Source organism: Pungitius pungitius, chromosome 2, assembly GCF_949316345.1.
Source record: "Pungitius pungitius chromosome 2, fPunPun2.1, whole genome shotgun sequence".
Classification (NCBI taxonomy): domain Eukaryota; kingdom Metazoa; phylum Chordata; class Actinopteri; order Perciformes; family Gasterosteidae; genus Pungitius; species Pungitius pungitius.
Window position 1 is genome coordinate 1,272,501 of NC_084901.1, and position 25,000 is coordinate 1,297,500.

General features: G+C 45.7%; 1 protein-coding gene across 1 annotated transcript in view; it reads right to left on the bottom strand.

The window, feature by feature from the left end:
- Window positions 1-25,000, bottom strand: part of LOC119210728 (thyrotropin-releasing hormone-degrading ectoenzyme-like) — a 64,494-nt gene that overhangs the window by 33,562 nt on the left and 5,932 nt on the right. Inside the window, exons 3-5 of the mRNA XM_037461024.2 lie at window positions 22,472-22,748; window positions 13,807-13,933; window positions 1-12 (exon numbers count right to left, since the gene is read on the bottom strand). The exon at window positions 1-12 is cut by the window's left edge and continues 143 nt beyond it. Of these exons, the coding sequence (XP_037316921.2) occupies window positions 1-12; window positions 13,807-13,933; window positions 22,472-22,748 (416 nt within the window). The remainder of the gene's footprint in view (window positions 13-13,806; window positions 13,934-22,471; window positions 22,749-25,000) is intronic.

Here is a 25,000-nt window from a genome sequence, read left to right on the forward strand (position 1 = left end):
CCGCCAACAAGTCTGGAGAGCAGACGAAAAAACAAAGGCGTCACGGCTTTCACGTCCCGCGCCTCGATGTTAATGAACCCCCCCGGTCGGCTTCATCCGCTTAACGCGCCGCCATTTCAATGAAGGGATGACGGAGCGGCGGCTGGCAGCGGAGCGGATCCCATTTTGGGTTCAAATTAAACTCGTGAGTCATTTTAACAACCTGCCAAAGCATCCTTTTATCACCACAACACCAATGTACGGATGTTTGGTACAACGGCACGAGAGACAGAAGGAGAAAGACACAAAGAGAAGGATCTCCTTAAGCTGAGGAGGAGCAGAAGAAGACTCTACCTTCACGTATCAGAGCGAAGAAGAACGAATTCAACGCCTAGAAAGTACTGAAAGGTTAAAATAAGGGTTCAGTTCTTCATTACCAGACTTGGTTGATGTATTAACATCATATTTAGTGGCACATTCATGTCCCCCAGAGGAGAAACCCCACTGACATCGGCCATCATTAGACCTTTATTGCAGTGCTTCCATCATGCCTGAAACATTCATGTTCCCCTGAGGATCAACAGGTAATGACTTTGATTCTAGAGTGCAGAACACACAGAGAAGGACGCGAGTTGGGAGCCAAACACAAGTAAAACACACATAGATATTGCGCAACCAGAGACGAAGGTGGGAGGAGCTTATCCGTGGCATTATAGCGTTTAGAGGAGGGCCTACTGGGTCCGTCGGAACAACCTAGATTCTGTTATTCTTCTGTAGGAGCAAACCCCCCCCCGACAGCTCTCGTTGTCTCTTGTTTTGTTGGGATCTCTGCAGCTGTCAATCATCTCAGAAAACTTTGCCGCCCCACAGTTTGACGGGTGTCAATCATCATCAAGACCCGTAGCGTTGTGAAAACACGAAAACAGAGTTTGTGTGAAAGTTGTCTCGAGTGTCTCCAATATTCCCACATTTTACAGCTGGAAACCTCCTCGATGGAGAGAGAGAGACACAAGAAAGAGAAGAAAGAGAGAGAGAGACAAAGAGAGAGAGAGAGACACAAAGGGAGACTCGTCGCCCAGAGACATAAAACCAGATGTTGCGTTACTTTCACTAACACACACTCTGTTCTCACTTTTGTCCCAGTTTGACTGCCGATGATGAAGTGACACAAATAAAGAAATAAACACACACACACACACACACACACACACAGAGACGTACACACTCATGTTTATCCTCATTATTTATTTAGTATACTGTACGAGAGGTTCTCTGATCGTCAGTATATTTTCAAGATATATAGACTTGTAAAGTCTATATATATCTTATATATATTAAGTAAACACACATCCATATATGTATATATTTATATAATGAGCCTGAACATTGACAGTTATTGATGTAAATATATGATTACAAACCAGGTAATTCATGCACAATGACTGATATGCAAATGAGCGTCGTCTGTTTGTAACAACTGCTCCTCTTCTCCTCTAAAGAGAACTTCATGAAACACAGAAGTTACCGTGGAAACACGATTCCAAAGCTTCGCCCACAGCCAGCGTCCAATCGCCTGCCAGGCCTCGCTCCCCTCCCCCTTCGCCGGATGTGATTGGCTGACAGCTGATTATCCACCTGAGTGAGGCTCAGACAGCAGAACTGATTGGCTGGCTGGAGGCGACGTGATTGGTTTAACCCACGGGGGATATGCAAATCGGCGCGTTGATGATATGCAAATTAGACGCGACGCTCGATGGGACCTTTAATTTAAAATGAAATGAATCGGTTCAATTTGCTGCACAATGGAGCTTCCGGAGGATTCTTTGTCACCAAACACACGCCTGAACGATCCGATTCTCTCGGGATCGCTGTCTTTCGGTCAGAGATGGTAAACAACAACAATAAATGATCCATCTGCTGAAACCACGACTTTCTGAACCAATGAGGAAAACAATTCTTTGACTTGTGGCTCAAAAAGCGTTGTGTCGGTCAGGTGATCGGAGCCTTCCCTCTGTGGAGATATGAAACGCCTCGGTACCAATGAGGGGGGGGGAACGCCGTGGGAGGAGTTTACAGACGATCCGGATGGTTGGAAGAAGGACAGAAAGCTCTCATTAGCTTCACTGGAGCACATTGGGACTCTCGTTAGGGGAAGAGCTCGAGGCCGCTGGCTCTGGCTCCATGTGGGGGGGAAAGCCTCCTCAGGTTTCATCAAGGAGTAATGAAAACATTCAGTTCCCATAATTCCTTGTTATGGCATTGGACATATTATCCAGAGGGCATTATGTTTCCTACAAAGGTAGTTTGTTGAAGGCAGACCTGATGGTCGCTGCGGTTGTCTCGCTGTCGAGGGAACGCACTCCTCAAACTTTAATGAAGCAGTCACTTCTTCTCTCCTGATTTATTCCCTCAGTAAACATTGTAAACATGAGTTTATGGTCTCAGTCTCTAGTTTCAAGTCTTCTTCAATGCAGCATGATGTTCATTTAGTGAATGATGGTCCATTTAGAGTCAAACAGACCATAAAGCAGGGGATGCTTTAGGGCGGGGCCTAACGCTGATTGACAGATATCTAACAAAGACGTTACACACCGTCTCTAGGTCCTCCATTGTCCATATATGGTCACTTCCTGTTCACTGTATTGTAGGAGCAAGATGGCGACAGCCAGAGTGCTATTGCAGCATTAATAGAATGTATTTATTACCGGTTCCACTGTTTCTTCTTCAGTGTCTTTACTGAGGGCCCAAAGTTCTGCTACACACACACAAACACACACACACACTCCTCCCTCTCTTCACAGTCAGCATCCACTTGTTCATATAAGAGCTGCTTCATATTCAACAGGCTTGAGGAGAGAGAACAGAGGAGAGTCTCTGAAGGGGGGGGGGGGGCACCCACCTACAGCACACAAGAGAAAACTGCTTCTGAGATGAGTCTGAGATGCTCATTACACCCCATAATATCAAAGTGCTTTACAGAACAGATTAGAGAGTGAAGGCTTAAAGGGAGAAGTGTTTCGGGGGGGGGGGGGGTAAACATCTGGGTGAAATAGGAATACATTTGGCAAAAGATTGATTACTTTAAGAAGCAAAAAGACGATCAATGCCGGATGTGGAGCTCTGTGTGATGTCACAATAGATTCAATACGACGTGGGCGGAGCCATCTTAAGACACGCCCTCTAACCAGCTTAAGACACGCCCTCTAACCAGCTTAAGACACGCCCTCTAACCATCTTAAGACACACCCTCTAATCATCACAGCATCTTGCATGAAGGTAAAAGCACACACACACACTCACACACTCTGAATCTCTTGCGCCACCAGGTCGGCCAATCAGAGTCCTGGATTTTTCCTGCAAGCTGAAAGCTGTTTTTTTCCCGGCCAAGCGAGTTCGACCTTTAAATCCACAATCAGAACCACACCTGGAAGAGTCTGATTGGATGTTAAAGCCTCGTTAGCGGCCCGTTCCTTTGTGGTTTCAGGAGTTCTGTTCCTAGGACGCGGTGACTTCCTGTTTACAGACTGCTTCTTGATTGGCTTTAACTGCTCTTTATTAATTTGATTTCCTCGGTGTTCGTGCAAGTTTGGCTCTGCATCCCAACAAGTCTTACTTACTCTTACCCCCCTCCCCCCCCCCCCCCCCCTAGGAAGTGAGGTCATTCATCACCAGGTTCAATAAAAGGACTCCGTGGTCCTTGGCGTCCATCATTGCCGGGGGGACGTCAGACAATTAACCGCTCTCTAGCAGCTCTCGACTGACCCAGGGTCAGGCTTCAGGGGGTCAGGCTTCAGGGTCAGGCTTCAGGGTCAGGCTTCAGGGGGTCAGGCTTCAGGGGGTCAGGCTTCAGGGTCAGGCATCGGGGGGTCAGGCTTCAGGGGTTCAGGCTTCAGGGGGTCAGGCTTCAGGGTCAGGCTTCAGGGGGTCTCCGAAGAGAGGAGGAGGAAGAGGAGGAACGCGGTAGCTGTTATGACCTATTAACGTTCACATTACAGAAGAAATGAGGCCAGATGAGTCAAAAGTGCCTGAAGAGGTCGAAGGAGGAGGTCAGGAGGTCATAGACACTCTATAATGTCCACATGTGATTTGATCAAAGAAGGAGGTCAGGAAGACTTCATAATGTCCTCTCAGGAGACAGAGTCTATGCAAACATCCTTTGTAGTAATAAATGATCCACTTCAAACAAAAGTACTGCAGGGAGACACACACACACACACACACACAAACACACACACACACACACAGTTAATCTAGTAATTAAAATGAAGGCATAATTTGGCTCTTTTTGCTTTTCTTTTAACCCTTTCCGTTCCGCGCTGACTTTCCTCTAAAAACAAAGATCACATGAATCATTTCATAAATTTCTAATGCTGCAGCAACATCATGATTTTGTTAAAGGTCTTCTTTTATAATAAAATAAAACCCTTGAACCAGTTGAATTGAATATTAAATATCTAATGCTGAACTGAAGGGAAGTTAAGTGAACAACTTCACCGCCAATTATATGATTAATTGTGATTTAATTCACCTGTAAATGTTATCTTCTAAAATGAAAGGGCTCTTACTTTCTAATCCAGGAAGCCGCCTCCGGTGTTTTAACAAGAACTGAAGAAAGATAACTAAGATTTAATCCTCTTATTACACTAATCCTGCTTGGTCCAGGCGCCTGGGGGCTCATTGAGGGCTCGTTAGGACGATGTTCGGCCCTCCGCTGAGGGGCTGTCCACTGGGGAGGCAGCAGCTCCGGGCTGGACCACTTCTGTCTCCCACAGCGTGGACCTGACTCCTCCCACTAAGCGGTGGAGGTCATTATGGGAACATCTTCATGCTTTATAATGTCAAATGATTAATTATTAAAACATCACCGGAGAAAAGGTGTCCTCATTCCTGCCTGCGGGCCGCTGCTAATTAGCATAACGCATGGTCGGAGCTCTGTGAGGTCACAGTGACCTTCGACCTCCACACTCTTATCATTTGTGCCAGATGCAGCTGGATTGGACTTCCGTGGTCAATGCTTACGTTTTGTAGGAACACGATGTCCTGAGATAGCGATGATGTCACTGCGACCTTGAACCTTGATTCCTGTATTGTGTCCACAAACTGTGAAAATGTCCCTTCAGTATTACAGTGTATTGGTTAGGAAATGTGTCCCCCCCTCCCTAAAAAAGCCGTTCGGATTAAGTGGAAACTCACCAACAATCTCTTTGATTCCTATAATAAAACCATCCTTCACGTGGGCTCCTTCTTTCATGCCATTGTTACGTTGTGTTGTTAGAAGGCATCACCAAACAAACCGTTTAAAACAAATCAAACATCATTTCTACTCCGCCTGACTTTCAACATTTTGAATCCTTCAGAGGACGGATGCAGCGATGGAGAGTAGTAACCATGGCAACAGATGTTGGGTCAGTGAGGCAGTGAGAGTCCAGCGAACTCTACCCCCATGGAGAGAGTGTGTAGGTGTGTGTGTGAGTGTGTGTGTGTGTGTGCAACCTCTGTTTGTTTCCATGTGAGAGATTTTGTCAACAAGCTGGCAAATAAACAAGCATCCGTGTGCACACACACACACACACACACACACCTCTGCCTAGAGGTTTTACTTTGGTTGTCACGGTAACAACACCACTCGATATGGACAACAACTGTGCACGGAGTTCAAGTCCCGCCCACTTATTTCTGCCCAATCAGCTGGGAGTACTTCATGATTCTATATTCATGTTGTTGGATGTGAGGAATGTTTTCAGCGAATTCAGTAAAAGTGTTAAAAAGAATAACACCAACCTGGCATGTTGACTTTTATTTTGGAGGGTAAATTTGAGATTTTGTTATTTCAAAGTCCAAAGGATTATTTGTTCAATGGTAAGATTGTTCCATGAGCCATTTGACCGCTTAAAGGTTGTTTGTTTATCTTTGGAAACTCGGCATCTCGGACAAAGTGCTTTAAAAAGTTCAGTTTCAAACCCTGAAGGAGCCTCATTACTGCTGAGACAGAAGGATGCTCTCAGACCAGCGATCAATAGTCCAATCGATCGGTGTCTCCTGAGGTGAACCCGATCACTAACCCTCCTGAGCCGTGATCGCCTCCTTCCCTTCCCTCATTTTTTAATCCTTATTGTTGTATCAGCTTAGATCCTTTAGTGTGACTAGTGTTATGTGTGTGTCTTTGTGTGTGTGTGTGTGCGTGTGTCTTTGTGTGTGTGTGCGTGTGTGTCTTTGTGTGTTTGTGTGTGCGTGTGTGTGTGTGTGTGTGTGCGTGTGTGTGTGTGTGTGTGTGCGTGTGTGTCTTTGTGTGTCTGTGTGTGTGCGTGTGTGTGTGTCTGTGTGTGTGTGCGTGTGTGTGCGTGTGTGTGTGTGCGTGTTTGTGCGTGTGTGTCTGTGTGTGTGTGTGTGTGTGTCTGTGTGTGTGTGTGTCTGTGTGTGTGTGTGTCTTTGTTGTGTGTGTGTGTGTGTGTGTCTGTGTGTGTGTGTGTCTTTGTTGTGTGTGTCTTTGTTGTGTGTGTGTGTGTGTGTTACATAACCAGCTTTCTTCTCATCTTAGAAGTGACACTAAAATAGTTGCTGCTGTTTCACACTGCGTCTCATCTGTGTCTTTAAACCACCAATTAGAGACATTTAATCAGTGTGCTGGTTTCCTGCTGCATGGGGGGGGGGGGGGGGGGGATTATCTCTGGATTCTGAATCTGAAAACTCATTTCTATTGTTTCCCTTCACTATAACATCATTGTGGATGAAAACATTGACTTGGAAATATTCTAGACTTTGTATCCAATTCAGTCTGATTATATTTATATAGATATAGATAGATAGATAGATAGATAGATAGATAGATAGATAGATAGATAGATAGATAGATAGATAGATAGATAGATAGATAGATAGATAGATAGATAGATAGATAGATAGATAGATATAGAGATGGATAGATATATGTATATATATATAGAGATAGATAGATAGATGGATAGATATATATATATATATATAGATAGATATAGAGATGGATAGATAGATGAAGATAGAAGATAGATCCTTTAGCAGAGATCTGGGCGGTATAGAATCTTTGTCTTAAGGGACATTTCTTTTGAAGAAATATTTTGTCTTCACAGAAATGTGTCCCGTTCAGAGGAAGGTCCAAGACCAAAGAGCTCTGAGTCACATTAGCTCTTCCAGGATGGTGATTAAATGTCTCTAATTAGGGCTTTTAAGCATGACAGCGTGTGTGTGTGTGCGTGTGTGTGTGTGTGTGTGTGTGTGTGTGTGTGTGTGTGTGTGTGCGCGTGTGTGTGTGTGTGTGTGTGTGTTGTAATTAGCTCTTCTCTCAGTTTAAACACGCAACGTCTAGTTCATGTGAGACATTATTTTTAGACTGGTCGCTATTCTCTGGGATGAATAACAGAAGCGTAACCATGGTTACGAACAATTGCATTGTGGGAAACCAAAGGAGAGCTCCAAAGTCTCAGCAGAGGAAAACACTGTCTCCACTGCGAGCTACTTCCTGTTCAGGCTGGTTACTTTAAAATGGAACCACTTTAAAGTAACACGTGTGCCTGTGTGTGGCCCTGGACTGACCCCCCCATCCCGAGGCCCCCCAGGGGAGTCGGCAGGAAGCAATCTGAGTGCATCCTCACAACAACAACAAACAAGGTTAACCTTCAACCCCATGTCTCCCCAGTCGAAGAGGGAGGAGACAATCCATTAAACTCCTCTCGTTGGTTTGGACTCTCAGACAACGTGTCCCAAAGAGACCCTTGTCCTAAAGAAACCAGTGTCCCAAAGAGACCCTTGTCCTAAAGAAACCAGTGTCCCAAAGAGACCCCTGTCCTAATGAAACCAGTGTCCCATAGAGACCCCTGTCCTAAAGAAACCAGTGTCCCAAAGAGACCCCTGTCCTAAAGAAACCAGTGTCCCAAAGAGACCCTTGTCCTAAAGAAACCAGTGTCCCAAAGAGACCCTTGTCCTAAAGAAACCATTTTCCCAAAGAGACCCTTGTCCTAAAGAAACCAGTGTCCCAAAGAGACCCCTGTCCTAATGAAACCAGTGTCCCATAGAGACCCTTGTCCTAAAGAGACCAGTCTCCTAAAGAGACCCCTGTCCTAAAGAAACCAGTGTCCCAAAGAGACCCCTGTCCTAATGAAACCAGTGTCCCATAGAGACCCTTGTCCTAAAGAGACCAGTCTCCTAAAGAGACCCCTGTCCTAAAGAAACCAGTGTCCCAAAGAGACCCCTGTCCTAATGAAACCAGTGTCCCATAGAGACCCCTGTCCTAAAGAAACCAGTGTCCCAAAGAGACCCTTGTCCTAAAGAAACCATTGTCCCATAGAGACCCCTGACCTAAAGAAACCAGTGTCCCATAGAGACCCCTGTCCTAAAGAAACCATTGTCCCAAAGAGACCCCTGTCCTAATGAAACCATTGTCCCAAAGAGACCCTTGTCCTAAAGAAACCATTGTCCCAAAGAGACCCCTGTCCTAATGAAACCAGTGTCCCATAGAGACCCCTGTCCTAAAGAAACCAGTGTCCCAAAGAGACCCTTGTCCTAAAGAAACCATTGTCCCAAAGAGACCCCTGTCCTAATGAAACCAGTGTCCCATAGAGACCCCTGTCCTAAAGAAACCAGTGTCCCAAAGAGACCCCTGTCCTAAAGAAACCAGTGTCCCAAAGAGACCCTTGTCCTAAAGAAACCATCGTCCCATAGAGACCCCTGTCCTAAAGAAACCATTGTCCCATAGAGACCCCTGTCCTAAAGAAACCATTGTCCCATAGAGACCCCTGTCCTAAAGAAACCAGTGTCCCAAAGAGACCCCTGTCCTAAAGAAACCAGTGTCCCAAAGAGACCCTTGTCCTAAAGAAACCAGTGTCCCAAAGAGACCCTTGTCCTAAAGAAACCATTTTCCCAAAGAGACCCCTGTCCTAATGAAACCAGTGTCCCATAGAGACCCCTGTTCTAAAGAAACCAGTGTCCCAAAGAGACCCCTGTCCTAAAGAAACCAGTGTCCCAAAGAGACCCCTGTCCTAAAGAAACCATCGTCCCATAGAGACCCCTGTCCTAATGAAACCAGTGTCCCAAAGAGACCCCTGTCCTAAAGAAACCATTGTCCCATAGAGACCCCTGTCCTAAAGAAACCATTGTCCCATAGAGACCCCTGTCCTAAAGAAACCAGTGTCCCAAAGAGACCCCTGTCCTAAAGAAACCAGTGTCCCAAAGAGACCCTTGTCCTAAAGAAACCAGTGTCCCAAAGAGACCCTTGTCCTAAAGAAACCATTTTCCCAAAGAGACCCTTGTCCTAAAGAAACCAGTGTCCCAAAGAGACCCTTGTCCTAAAGAAACCATTTTCCCAAAGAGACCCCTGTCCTAATGAAACCAGTGTCCCATAGAGACCCCTGTCCTAAAGAAACCAGTGTCCCAAAGAGACCCCTGTCCTAAAGAAACCAGTGTCCCAAAGAGACCCTTGTCCTAAAGAAACCATTGTCCCATAGAGACCCCTGTCCTAAAGAAACCATTGTCCCATAGAGACCCCTGTCCTAAAGAAACCATTGTCCCATAGAGACCCCTGTCCTAAAGAAACCAGTGTCCCAAAGAGACCCCTGTCCTAAAGAAACAAGTGTCCCAAAGAGACCCTTGTCCTAAAGAAACCAGTGTCCCATAGAGACCCCTGTCCTAATGAAACCAGTGTCCCAAAGAGACCCCTGTCCTAAAGAAACCATTGTCCCATAGAGACCCCTGTCCTAAAGAAACCATTGTCCCATAGAGACCCCTGTCCTAAAGAAACCAGTGTCCCAAAGAGACCCCTGTCCTAAAGAAACCAGTGTCCCAAAGAGACCCTTGTCCTAAAGAAACCAGTGTCCCATAGAGACCCCTGTCCTAAAGAAACCATTGTCCCATAGAGACCCCTGTCCTAAAGAAACCATTGTCCCATAGAGACCCCTGTCCTAAAGAAACCAGTGTCCCAAAGAGACCCCTGTCCTAAAGAAACCAGTGTCCCAAAGAGACCCTTGTCCTAAAGAAACCAGTGTCCCATAGAGACCCCTGTCCTAAAGAAACCATTGTCCCATAGAGACCCCTGTCCTAAAGAAACCAGTGTCCCATAGAGACCCCTGTCCTAAAGAAACCATTGTCCCATAGAGACCCCTGTCCTAAAGAAACCAGTGTCCCATAGAGACCCCTGTCCTAAAGAGACCAGTCTCCTAAAGAGACTCTTGTCCTAAAGAGACATTTGTTCCAAAGAGACTTGAAAAAGACGCTTTTAAGGGTAAAAAGACAAAGAGCTGAAGAGTTATGCACCATGTGACCTCTTGGCCCATTGCATGATGGGAAAACGATCAGCTAAAGTCATCCAGATGAGCATTCCTCTCTGCTACATAGGTGCGATTGAAGAGTAGCAGCTACCAAAGCTACACACATTTCATTGCACATAAACCCCTTCACAATAAAAGCCCATCTGTTATATGAGGAGAGTGATCAGGTCTCGGAGGGAAAAGACTTTGAGCTTCTTGCTTTTATAGCTGCCTAAAAAAGTATAATATATAAATATATATCGACTTACTGGATATTTCTTCTCTAAATTCAAACAACTGTGGATGAAGCGGCTGGATGAGCAGCAGGCAGACGGGCCTCCAGCTCCTGAGGTGTGTGTGTGTGTGTGTGTGTGTGAGTGTGTGAGTTTAGTCCATCTGTTGTTGTGCGTCGGCCCGAGGCGACGGCATGAGAGAAAGAACCGCAGACAAATAGAAAAAGAAAGAAGAGAGACGGCAAGAAAAGAAGAAAAGATGAAAAGGTGCTTAAAGCAGAGGAACGGAGGTGTGTGTCTGTGTGTCTGTGTGTGTGTGTGTGTTGGACCCCAGGCGGTGCAGCCTCCGTGGATCCCAGATGGAGCAAGAACTCAACAGAACGCATTAGTCCACTTGGCATGTTCACACAGAGACACACACACACACACACGCACACACACACACACACACACGCACACACACACACAGACACACACACACACACGCACACACACACAGACACACACACACACACACAGACAGACACACACACACAGACACACACACGCACACACACACACACACGCACACACACACAGACACACACACACACACACACAGACACACACACACACAGACACACACACAATTTGTTGCAGCTGTAGTTTTATGGAGCTTGGAGACTCTGCTTCAGCCGCCAAAAACACAGAAATAAAAGAGTAATAAAAAAAAGACGCTTGACCAGAACTTCAGTGTCTGAGAGGAAAGGAGGTGAAGGAGATGAAGGAGATGAATGAGGTGAAGGAGATGAAGAAGATTAAGGAGATTAAGGAGATGAAGGAGGAGAAGGAGATGCAGGAGAGGAAGGAGATGAAGGAGGAGAAGGAGATGAGGAGATAAAGGAGGTGAAGGAGATGCAGGAGAGGAAGGAGATGAAGGAGGAGAAGGAGATGAGGAGATAAAGGAGGTGAAGGAGATGCAGGAGAGGAAGGAGATGAAGGAGGTGAAGGAGATGAGGAGACAAAGGAGGTGAAGGAGATGAAGGAGGTGAAGGAGATGAAGGAGATGAAGGAGATGAGGAGACAAAGGAGGTGAAGGAGATGAAGGAGGTGAAGGAGATGAAGGAGATGAAGGAGATAAAGGAAGTAAAGGAGATGAGGAGATAAAGGAGGTGAAGGGGGTGAAGGGGGTGAAGGAGATGTACTTTAGGTAACTTGAACCACGACTACTAGTGATAATGATTCCATACCTTTACTTGAATGAGGGTGTAAAAGAAAATACTATTATACTTGTCACGAGGTGAGGGTGCAGGTTGAAGGCAGGCAGGCAGGACTCAAACGCAGGGTTCAGATTTCCAAAAATTGTGCTTTTTATTTTGCACAAAACAAACAGAAGCCAAAAAGACCGTGCACCAACGATGGGCAGACATAGACAATGACGCGACAGGGGACAACGGACACACAGGGCTTAAATACACAAGGGAGGTGCAGGTGATTGGACACAGGTGGAAACACTCAGGCAATCACAGGACATGGCAGGAAGTGTAGTCACCCAGGAACACAAGAGACATGAAAACTACAAAATAAGACAGAGCAGACCCAAACCGTGACAATACTACTATTATTTGTTTAGGGGTATTTCAAAGTATGGCGTTGATACTTTTAAAATGTACTTAAATGTAAGTAAATGTTCTCGTCTTCTTGTTTTAGCTGCAGTGGGCTTTTATTGTCTTAGTTCCTCCTGCTGGATGAGGTCTTAATGCTAGAGCTACTTGATCCTCACTCCTGATGCTGGAGACGTTTGGACCGAAGGCCGTGACAGACGGACGTCTCCGTCTCCGACGGGACAGGAAACACAATTATACTTTATTGTTGTGATCATCCGTCTGCGAGGCGGCGCTCGCTCTGTCGCTTTAAATCTGCTTCTCAGCTCATCATTTCTCCTCCGTCTCTCGGGAGCTCGATGCCCTGCACGACAACAGATGGAGCCCTGAAGCTCTGGGACCACAGACACACACACACACACACACACACACACACTCACACACACACACACACACACACACTCACACACACACACACTCACACACTCACGTGCAGGGAGATGGCTGTTAGCAGTGGGTTGAGAGGAAAGCTGTGGTAAAGATGTCAACATCAGTTGGAATGCACACACTCACACGCACACACACACACACACACACACACACACACACACTCACACACACACACTCACACACACACACTCGGTTTTGTGGATTTACGATGGAAAAATGAATTCAGTCACTGCTCACACGCAGAAGGACGTGAGACAACGGATTCAAACAGGAAGTGAAATGAGGGAACCGGCTCTGTGGAGCCAATCGGAGGCGAGGGAGCGACAGGCGGGAGGCCGAGGTGGGCGGCGCGGGGGCGTTTGCCAACGCGTTTGTTTTCTCAGGGAGGAAGCGTTGGGTTTTATTTTGAGGCTGTTGGAAGATGCTGGTTTCTGCCGCAGGGCGGACGAGGTCTTCCCGGCCCCGAGGCCCCGAGGCCCCCAGCTCATCCCGATGATCTGGAGCCCGTTCTCATCCGTCTTCGCGGTTACTTCCTACTGGCTACTCGGCCCGGCTCCGCCCCCTCGCCGTGGAAGCCTGTGACCCCATCAGGTGGAGCGGCGAAGCTGCTGTGAGGAGCTCACGGAGATGGAAGTCCAGGCGAGTCAGTGAGGCGGCTGCTTCATCATCATCATCATCATCATCATCATCATCGCAGCACGCAGGGTTTGGTTGCTTAGCAACGGCGGGCCGACAGCTCACAATACAACACACATATATATATATATATATATATATATATATATATATATATAAAAAATAACCCTGAACACAAACAGGAGGCTTTGAGTGGAAGTGGATCCCTAACGTGACGAATGAATGTGGACAGGAAGGAAGTGAACGATACGGCGATCATCTGCTCGTTAGAGTTCGGAGAGAAAAAAAGGAAGCGCAGCACTAATTGATTCTGGCAGGACAGCAAAGTAGAACACAAACAATTATGAGGACAAGGAGGAGGAGGAGGAGGAGGAGGAGGAGGAGGAGGAGGAGGAGGAGGACAGGGAGGTGAAACACAATGGAGAGAAAGAGAGCACCTCTTGAAACAGGAAACACTAAAAACTCAAAGAGGACTTTGTCAGTGTGCCTCCACTTCCTGGTCCAACTTAAACCTTCAAAAGTACGACCAGATCCACAAAGACTCATTCAACACTGTAACGGGTCCTCATCGTCTTTCATTGTCATGTGTAGAACCGCCAGAGCTTACAACCCCCCCCCCCCCCCCCCCTACCCACGTTAGCATTAGCTTACCTAGCTTGGGCAGTGAGTACTGGACCTTGAAGTAGTCCTGGTAGAAGCCCAGCAGCCTCTTGGTGATGTGCAGCGCGTAGTCCCCCGCTCCGCTGGCGATGGCGTCCGGCCGGGCGTACAGACGGATCTGGTGGACGGAAATGGAAATGAGCCAATTTGTCCACATTCTGTCTCGTTTTACTGGTCTGAATGGAAGCAGGTCGTCTCGCTGAGAGGACGGACGCAGGACGGAGACATCGGCCCCGTTTCCTGAAACAAAATGACCAACATCTGGGACCAACAGTGCAGCTGCAAGCAGAACATGGAGGTCGACATTCGGTTTTAGGAGGATTCCAGAGGTTCTGCTCTCGGTCCAGTAAATGTCTCAGCGCTACGATTCGAATGTGCTGAATATGTTTAATCCCTTTGAATCACGTTGAGTTAATGTGAGCAAAACAACGGTAAAGGAAATAAATAGACAAGGAATACATAAATAATCCAATGAGTCACATGATTATCGCCTTACATCAATAAGCCAATAAACTGCACAGTGCCATCGGAATTATTCATTTCTCAGGTTTAGAGAACATTAGTTTGTTAAATATTTAAATTGGATTAATTATTCACTTGTGGTTGGTTTTGTTTGTCGTTTTGTTAATCCTTTGATTCAGAAATGGTGTTCAGCCAAAGATATTGTTCCATTGTGTTTATTTCTCATTCCGTTTAATCCCCTCATAAATAAAACTGCAGCTCCGTTCAAACTACAGCGCTTTTACTTTGACTTTGTTGAATCATCACAAACAAGTGACTCATGTGGATTTTATAGTGTTTTTAATCATCTTTTTGTTTTTTAATTGAAAACAGACCGTGCTCAACCGGTGAATAAACCCTGAAGGTCTGTGCCGGAGGCTTGAAGGACCTTCCAGAAGGACCTTCCAGAAGGACCTTTTTGCAGCTTCACTTTGGTGAGGCTCAATGAAGAAGAAGTGAAACGTTCTGCTTCAGTGACTCCAAACGGCTTCAGAGTTCCTCTCAGACGCACATCTGCTCCAGCTGCTGCTCGGCTAAAAGCTACTTGGTATGAGACTTGGGGGGCTCTGGTCCAGGTTCATGTGGACCTTCTGGACTGGGGGGGTTGCACATGGGCACGTTGGTTCTGTTTGTTTCTCCTTCTGGTCCCTGAGGAGATGTGATCAATCAGAGGGACTTTCTCCAAAGCAGATGCCTGCTCGCTGTTATCGAGTCACATAATGTTCATTATATTCAGTTAGAACTTAGAGCAGGAAACCCCACAGCCCCCCCCCCCATCTCCACCCAGCACGACGTAGGTTAACATTTTAAAGCTCTTCTCCTCTCCTTCCCACATTCTCCCTCCTCCAGAACTCATCTCGCAGAGTGAAGCCTTTATTGAAATGCTTCTGGACGGAGAATCGTCCTCCTGAAGATTCCTGAAGCACCTCCAGCCACGTTCTCCCGGGTGAGGAGAAACCGTTCCTCGGGGAGGAGGGGGGGGGGGTCTCTCTTCAAAGCATGGTCACATATACATTCAATTTGTCTCCCGTGGATGAAACGCGGCGATTAAATCGAGAAGCACGGCGGCTCAGCGGGTCGGAGTCTGGGAAACAGGGCCCCCGGGTTCAAACCCCCCCCGCTGAGGGTCCCGGGGTCCTGCTATACGCTCAAACATCTGCCATTTCATTTTGGTCCACAGCAAACACTTCAAAGTCCTCTTTCCGTGAATGCAGCATGCAAATTTAAACAGCAATAAATACATTAAAAATGGAATAAATGGAGATTCTACAAGAAATCACTGCCCAACAAAAAATGACTAATGATCCCCAAAGTTAGGAGGGTTAATCCTCTGGGGAACTTGACAGACTTCAGGTAATTAAATACCATTTCCAACCAGTTAATCAGCACAGTGTCTTTGTAACAGAAAACAATGTCGGCTTACTGTTTAAGTTCAGTGGATCCTGGTTTATTTATTAAAATGAAAGACTTCCTTCAACACGATTCACTGTGAACTCTTTGAGGAGGTGAATGTGTAATTCCCCTCTACTTCATTCCCCACTGCCGAAGAGCATCTGGAACCAAACACATTGAAACGCAACACAAAGGCCCGTCTCCAGTTAATTAGCAGTGAAGGGAAATGAATCCCGAGAACCCAACTGGACGTCCAATGACCACAGAGACTGTCTGTCCACGTCACTGCTATCACACAGCAACAAACCCTCCGCAGGGTCTCTCTGGCATTCATTTAACTCTGTCTTACCATCACTAGTACTACAACCATTGATTCAACAGGAGGTTTAAACACATACACAAGATCATATGTGTCATTTAATTGCCTTTTCTGAATCTAAATAAAAAGTTTTGTTCTTTATACGCAGGCGGCATCCTCCGGTTCTATAAAGTGAAGGGAAAGCGTCATAAGTTAAAGATGCATTCTGTGTAGTGACCAGCAGGGGGCGACTCCTCTGCTCCCATAGACGTCTATGAGGAAATGACTCTACTTCTCTCTTGATTTATTCCCTCAGTAAACATTGTAAACATGAGTTTATGGTCTCAGTTTCTAGTTTCACGTCTTCTTCAATACAGCATGATGTTCAGTTAGTGAATGATGGTCCATTTAGAGTCAAACAGGCGATAAAGCTATAAGTATATGATGGCGGTTTCTTGATCTTCTACCTCTCAGTGAAGAGAGAGATTAAATGTGCAGTACCCAGTGTCCAAGGACAGGACGAGATAAGACCACTTCAATATGAAGTGTAATTCATCCACTCTCTCCCTTGCTCTCCAGGCGGTATAAAACACTCATTTATCTGACTTTATGTCCAGTCCAATAGAAATGGATGCCTCGTCCTCTATTGTAAACCAATTCTACCTACCGGTAAAAGGTGCGTAACCAAAGCTAGATAGTGCTTTATTTAACAGAAATTAGCACCACAGTATTTCACTAGTTGTTGCCTTTTAAAGATAGAGGTTTATTTTGAAAAGACAGCATGTGGGCGGAGAGTGACGTGCATCCTTCTTTCCGAACATACCATACAAGGTTTGGTAGAATTGCATGATCCGAGTCTCTAGACGGACCGCAACAGCAAACATGACCCGACAAGGTCTCTACACCCTGGTCCCTTCAAAATAGAAGCCAGAGCAACAACGCCACTTGCGTAAATGACAGCAAACGGCTGGATAAGTATCACAGATGGCTATTCTCTTCTTTCTCCTTTTCTCCATCAATTCACCCCCCCCCCCAACCTCAACGTCGTCATCTCTCCACTCATCCATGGAGTCGCTTGCTGCCTCGCGTCGCTCCGTCCGTCGCCCTTGGATGATGGATGGGAGTGATGGAGGCTCGGTTGCCACGGTAATTTGATGGATGGTTTAACAACCGATAAGAGCGTCTTGGGGTGGAGTGAGGGCGCGAGCCGACGCGGTAACGCACCCCAATATTTAAGGTTGACTCCCTTTACAACAATCGTCCAATCGGGTCAACCCGTTCTTGATGGGCATCCAAAGGGTCATGATCCTCTCAGTCAAGGTCAACGGACGAGAGAGAGACGGATACACCTCGTCACTGAAGCTCCATCTTCTCAATGAAACCGCAGTTTATGAAAAGATGTTTGATATCTTCAGTCCAAAAGTCTATCTGTCAACGTATCCCCGAACAAACGTGCTGAGTAACAATCAGTTTTCTCAGCGAGTTCACATTGCTCAAAATCAGGATTTTGAGAAAACAAATTATCAAGATTAGCAGAAAAATGAAAATCACAGAACTTCTCTCCAGGCAAACACACAATCAACCGGAGGGGAGCTAGTGATGTTAGCAGCACCGCTAATGGCTAACTAACAAGAGTATGGACAAATTATACTTATGTTACTATGATGTGTTTAGATGTAATAGTATAATTTTCAGCGTTTGGTGAGGAATACAGTTGTTTAAAGTTATTCTATGTTAAAAAAATGATGAGAGGGAATCATCGTGAGTGAGAGAGAAATGTTTTCTCCTTGAATTCAAGAAAACATCCGCTGAGAAGCTGATGAATATTTTAGGATAAAATATTCCTTTAAATGTTAAAATAAAGGCTGCCTCATAAAAGAAAGTCATGGTACAGTGACCTTAATCATTTTAAAATCCAACAGTATTGCATCACTTTGGGACATTAATGTGACCTTTTCTTTCATTATGTGATGGTAATGTGACATTCAATGTAGTTATGGAAAGGTAAAGATACAAAGTGGGAGGAAAGAAAATAACGTGACATTCAAAAATTCTGAACCGAGCAATCTTCAGCAACTTTTAACAATATTCTAACCCTAACCCTTCATGATAACAGTATTCCATAAAACCTTTTTCAAACGATTGTACGATGTTGCATTTGTTTTGCCAGATGAGATTAACTGAAGTATAAAAACAGGTAATCAAATAATTGACCCATCCACCTCCACTCCCACCATCCTATGTGGGGGGTGCTGTTGACTGGCTATACGAACGTTATAATGAAAGAGGGCCGAGAGTTCTCCTACTTCTACAGTGGCCAATTAGCTGCCAGGTAAACAACAACAACAACATCAACAGTCTCCACTTTGAGACGGCAACAGTTGGTAGAATTACAAGAGATGACGGAATATCCAGCTTAATGGCGGAAAGGCGGAGATTTAGTGGATCGGGGAGCGTCTCAGTGTGTCATCACATGTGTGTTTGTTTGTTTGTAGTATCTCAAACTTTAATCCTCCCCGAAGGAAAAGGGCTCATTAAGGGACCAGAGAGTCTCACTGAGTGGAATTTCGCCAAAAGACAATCGTCAGACCGGTCGTCACTGAGGCCAAGGAAAGAAAGCAGAGGAAAAGTGGGAGAATTAGAGTTGTATCAAGTTAAAAGTTTACAACATTTAAAGATTTAATACCGTCAATTACCACAAAACTTTATTCTGAATGACCAAGAAGGTAAAGACCTCCCCTACAGCAGAAGTGGTGAATATACCCCTGAAACTATGGTTTTCTGTCTGTGAAAAAATGCTCTTGTACCCCTGAAACGATGAGCCTCTACCCCAGAAACGATCTGCCTATACGTCTGAAACGATGGGCATATACCCCTGAAATGATCAGCCTATACCCCAGAAACGATCTGCCTATACGTCTGAAACGATGGGCCTATACCCCTGAAATGATCAGCCTATACCCCTGAAACGATCAGCCTATACCCCTGAAACGATGGGCCTATACCCCTGAAACGATCAGCCTGTACCCCTCAAACGATGGGCCTATACCCCTGAAACGATCAGCCTGTTCCGCTGAAACGATGGGCCTGAAACTACGGCCTTGTAACCCTGAAACGATGGGCCTATACCCCGCACTGATCCATCCGTGTTTACTGATATGTTAGGATACTATTCTCGTCAGTCGGTGTGTTAACTACCTCGTTGAATGATAGAAAATTGCCATGAAAACTTCCTTCAAAGTGTGTTTGCGTGCAGAGTAGATTTGTATAAATGTAATATCAAACATGCAGCACCAATCACAGCTGCATATTTATTACAGTGCTTTGATATAAATGTAAAGCGGGTTAATCCGCTTGAAAATGCAATATAATGTTCTACCAAATGAGTAATATTTCCTTCACATTATGTGACGTTTTCAAATGTGAAAATTGAATAAAAAGGGAAACAGTAACTTTTTGCACAGCCCGAGGAAACGCTGCGTGTCACCTCGGATACCAAGACACAACTTTCACCTCGGGGCAGCGAGCGTCGTCTCGTGGGGGCCGCGGCTCTCATTTAGTCGTCTTCGGCCTTCTGCATGACGACATCCACACACAAAAGCTCTCAAAGTGGTTGTGAAGAGGAAGGAAGGACGAGCATGTTTGTCAGATGAAGACGTTCACGCGGTTATGAGGAATGCGGAGGGGTGGCGTCTTTTGTTCTGCCACAGAGAGCGGGTTTGTTTCTCTGGGAGGAGGAGGAAGAGGAGGAGGAAGAGGAGGAGGATTAATGTTCCTGTCAGAAGGAAGCCGCTCTGCAAACAGACAGCTGCGTCTCCTCTGCCTTCGGCTCCTACCAGGATTTCAATATGAAAGCGACACTGTAACGGAGAGAGTCTGTTTGTTAACGGGAACATGCCCCCCCCCCCCACCCCCCTCCACCCCAAACCTCCTCTCCTCATCTGCATGTAGAGTCAGATCCTGCTTCACAACAACAGGAGTCTCTGATCCGTGTCTGATGACTGAGAGGCTCTCAGGCGTCAGTTGATCGATGGAAGATGGAAGAAGAATCCCATAATGCATCACTTATCTGGGACTTCTTCTTCATGACTACTGATGGAGTCTTCTTCATGACTACAGATGAAGCTTTCTTCACGGCTCGATCCGATCGTCCCGTCTTCAGTTGAATATCAGCTACTTCATCAGACGGGTCGCTGCTCTCAGAACTCCTCGCATGATGTATGTATATATTTATATATATATATAAATTTATATATATATATATATAAATATGTCCTATACCCTTTTTAGGAGCAGATGCTTGAGGGCAGGTCAGGTCTCTACCTGGGACATCCCTCCCCAGCGGGACAAAAACAACATTCCTCCAAGTTCACTGTGGATCTTTAAGGGGAACCAACGAAGAAGAAGACTTCCTCCTCGCCGTTAAAAGAGACAAAGAAGTTGATCTCATCTCAGCAGGGAACCTTTGCTTTACTTTTCTTTTTCTTTTCATCAGCGTGAAACAATGGAAGCCGTTCTGTCTTTAAACATTTAGAAAGGCCGAAAGAAATGATTGATGTAGTCATTATAAAGCTTAAATCTCATATGCGTGACTGATCCCGAATATCTACACACGCACACACGCACACGCACACGCACACACACACGCACACACACACGCACACGCACACGCACACACACACACGCACACACACACTCCCACGCACTCTCTCTCTCTCTCTGTCGGAGAGTGGTGATGGTTATAAATGACCCAGATATGATTCGCCATTAAACAGCATTTCACTAAAATTATCTTTCAGTAACAAGGATGCGCAAGCTTGTGTGCGTTTGTGTGCGTTTGTGTGCGTATGTGTGCGTGTTGGGGAGCTGTCCTTGACTTTCTGGCAGACGAGATGGATGAGTTGTAATTACACCGATGGAGAGATGACGGAGGAGGGGGAACAAGGTCGTGCGTGTTTTCTCCGGAGCGTCGTGCAGATTTCTCTTCTGGTTGTTTATTAAATGTTATGATTATTAAAGGGATGCTTTGACTTTAACAATGCGATGCATTGCTAATGAGATGATGAAATGATATAATATAGAGTATGTAATATAACAGTGAAGGTGGAGCTTGTTGTTAGCTTCATGTAGTAATGATAATCAATAATACCGTGTGAGGAGAAAAGGAATCACATCCAGAAAACATCCATTTCTTATCAACCCAAGAAAAAAAAATTGAGGAAGTATTTTCGTATCTTTCTATATGCATGTTTTCATGCGTAAACATTCATCATTTGTGGAAATCAAGGCGACCGTTTTCATACTTTTGGCTGAAGTGTCACAATTAAACCACAGAAATGGATCCAAAGGTCACGACCCACATCTGGGACCAAAGGAAGTACCGAACCCACGAGGACCTCAGCGCGGAAGCAGAAGTTAATTGTCTCTACTGTCAGGACGCTATCTAGAGTTGACATCTTAATTACTGTGTTATCCCGAGAAGCAGCATTCTGCAATCCGGCTTCATTACATCACCCGGAGACATTAGAGCCGTTAATGAGGGTTCAACAGGAGCCGATAGGAGACGATCGTGGTCTCCAGATGGAGATCCGCGTTACGTTGTTGTGTTTTAAGCCAGTTGTCATATATTATCATTTCGTTAAGATATTACCTGAAAACAAATTGTTCTTTTCATGTGACGACAACTCGAATGTGTCCTTTAATCCAGATATAAAGCTCTAGACCTCCATGAACTGTTTTCTACCTGTTATTTGTACCAAATGTGACAAATGCAATCTGGTAACAATCAGTTAATGATAATAATGTTAAAGAGAAATCTTTCTATCTGAATCCCCAAAACTTAACAGCACACATCAAAATAACTCATTCAGGGAAAAGGATTAAAATGCTGACAATTTAGTTTTATAAGGACTAGTCAAGACTAGACTAGAGGATACTTAATAATGTTAATAATGCCAAAAAAAGCCTAACAAAGCTAACAAGGCTAACAAAGCTAATCGAGAAACTCCTTCGTAGTGTAGTTTGATGAAATTACACTTTCTTTTTTCTTGTTCTTCTGGGTTTGTATCATTATGGTTGAAATGCACTTATTGTAAGTCCCTTTGGATAAAAGCATCAGCTAAATGACATGTGATGTAATGTAGTGACCACCAGGGGGCGACTCCTCTGGTCCCATCGAAGTCTATGGGAGAATGACTCTACTTCTCTCTTGTTTAATTCCCTCAGTAAACATTGTTAACATGAGTTTATGGTCTCATTCTCTAGTCTTAAAGGTCTCTAAGGTGATCAGTTAAAACGAGTTAATGATTCCCGCTATCAGCTAACAGCCATTGGTCGTTCTGACATGACAACACGTGACAGTCGTCTGCGGCTACGATGGCGCCCAGATAATGAGCGAGGCTCCTCGAAACGAGGCACCGATCGAGACATAAAGCACAGAGGGTTTAGCCTCAGAGGTTCTCTCACCGTCACGCCGGCGTCGCTCTGCGTCTCCCTGTAGGTGAAGTTGCACACGGCCCAGGCCAGGTAGTAGGTGGACATGCGCGGCGTGCGGGCGAAGCGGTTGGTCCGCCAGCCGTCCTCGTCCGGCGGCGAGGAGCTCTCCACGGGCATGTTGGCCAGCGAGGTGTACTGCGCGTCGTGGCGCAGGGCGAGGGAGAACGTGGCCTTGTAGACGGGCTCGTCGAAGCAGGGGAAGGCCTTCCGGGCGTGGGTGGGACTGAACTGGGTCACCGCCAGGTAACTGGGAGGGAAGCCAACAGGGAAACCCTTTAAGTTACTGCTATTGAAACACCTGAAACTGCCTCTTCAAAATAAAAGGTTTTAAATAAGAAAATAAGAGAACTTTTAGAGTAAGCCGTAAGAAAAGGGGGCTTTTATTGTGAAAAATATGTAGGAATTTGATTTTGTTTATTTGAAGATTAAGCGCTTCATTAGCGGATATCCTCTAAAAAAATAAGTCTTCCAATACAGTAGGAAGGACAAAAACCAGGGGCTTTTATTGTGAAAGATTTATAGAAAATAAATTGTTTATTGCTTTGTTGGTTACCATTTTGATTCTGAAGAGAGGAGAACGACCAAAGTCTTATTTAATTAGTTATTTAGTTAGTTATTTAATTTTAAGCAAAACGGATGGATTTGTTAGTGGATCTGTTCTTAATAAACAGGAAGAGTAAGCAGCAAAAGCAACAGGGACTTTTATTGTGAAACACACACTAGTCCTTCAACGCTCTTCTCTCTGGTTGAAGCTCGAAAGCACCACCATATGGAATAAATCCACCCGTTTCCCTCCTTGGACCTTTGGAGATATCGAGAGGAGGACATAAACGCGGCGAGCGGATTATCCTCCGACAGGTCGGCTGTCAACACGAGGTTTCCACGATTCTACTTCCTGTGGGTTTCTGTGCGAAGTGAAAAAGGAGCTTTGTGAGATAATCCAAAACAAACAGGAGAGCGGCTCCTCCTGATTCCTATAAGCCGAGCGGAATGTTTTCACATCACAGCTTTGTCACCTCCGTCAGTCACATGACTGAAACGGGAAGGAAATTAAAAATAATCCGTGTGGAAACTTTTCTCCAGGTGTTTGTGGGAGAAGAGATGAAAGGAAGGAGACGGGGAGGAGGTGAAGAGGAGAAAGAGGAGTGATAGGGGAGATGAGGAGGAGCAGTATGTCAGGAGGAGGGATGATGAGGAGAACGATGAAGTGAAGAAGAAAGAGAAGGGGGAGGAAGGAGGAAGTATAGGTGTGAAGGACAAAAATAAAGATGAAGTGGAAAGAGATTTGAAGTTGAAGGAGGAGCAGCAGGAGGAGGGAAGTAAAACAGGACACGGAAGAAGGAGGAAGACGAGGGAGGGTGGATGTGAAGAGGGAGGAGGTAAAGAGGGAGGAGGTGAAAACGAGAGACAACGAGCAGAGGACAAGCGAGAAAGACAGAACGAGATGAAGAGAGAAGAAGAAGAAGAAGAAGAAGAAGAAGAAGAAGAAGGAGTGCGCACAGGGAAACACCTCATTTAGATTCAGAGATTTCACTGAGGCAGAAAGCGTCGAGTCAGGTGCTTTTCAGTGTGTGAAGTAAAGTTGTATGTCACACACACACACACACACACACACACACACACACACACACCCTCACACACCCTCACACACACACACACACACCCTCACACACACACACACACACCCTCACACACACACACACACATACCCTCACACACACACACACACACCCTCACACACACACATACCCTCACACACACACCCTCACACACACACACACACACACACTCACACACACACACTCTGCTGCAGCTTCACACCGAGCTGATTCATCCAGTTTGGTGTAAAATATGAAACATGTCCGACTGATGGGGAATTAAAAAAAAACTCTTTCATTTTTAACGCCCATCAGCTGAAGCTAATAGATCCACACGCAGCTTACGTCTCGTATTGGTGAAGATCTGCTACCCAGCACCTCCTCCTCCTCCTCCTCCTCCTCCTCCTCCTCTGGACTGCCACGTTATACGAGTCACCCCCCCGACACATGCAGTATTGATCCGAGGCACCTCATCAGGTCTCTAAAGGATGCCATTACAACGAGGGGGTCGGGGTCGGGTTGGGGGGGGGGGGGGGGCGTTCCTCATCAGCCGCCTTGCTTCTCCTCGTTAACTCCACTTCCTGTCCTCGTTAAAAGAGGACGGCCCCCGTCTAATGGCGGGCTGTTTGGACTTCTTTAAGTAAGTCCGCTTTCAGGGATGTTCTGGAGCTGGAGCATCATATCAATTGGGGGGGGGGGGCAGCAAGACCTGGATGAACGTACAGGTCTCATGTGGACACGGAGGCTCGGTGGACTTTCCTTATCCGCCTGGTTTACAGACCAGTTACAGACTGGTTTCACTGGAGCTAACTCATCATCAGCATGAAGATCAATAGAGTCATCAGCAGAGCGTAAACAGTCACACTTTAGGCTGTGTGTGTGTGTGTGTGTGTGTGTTTGC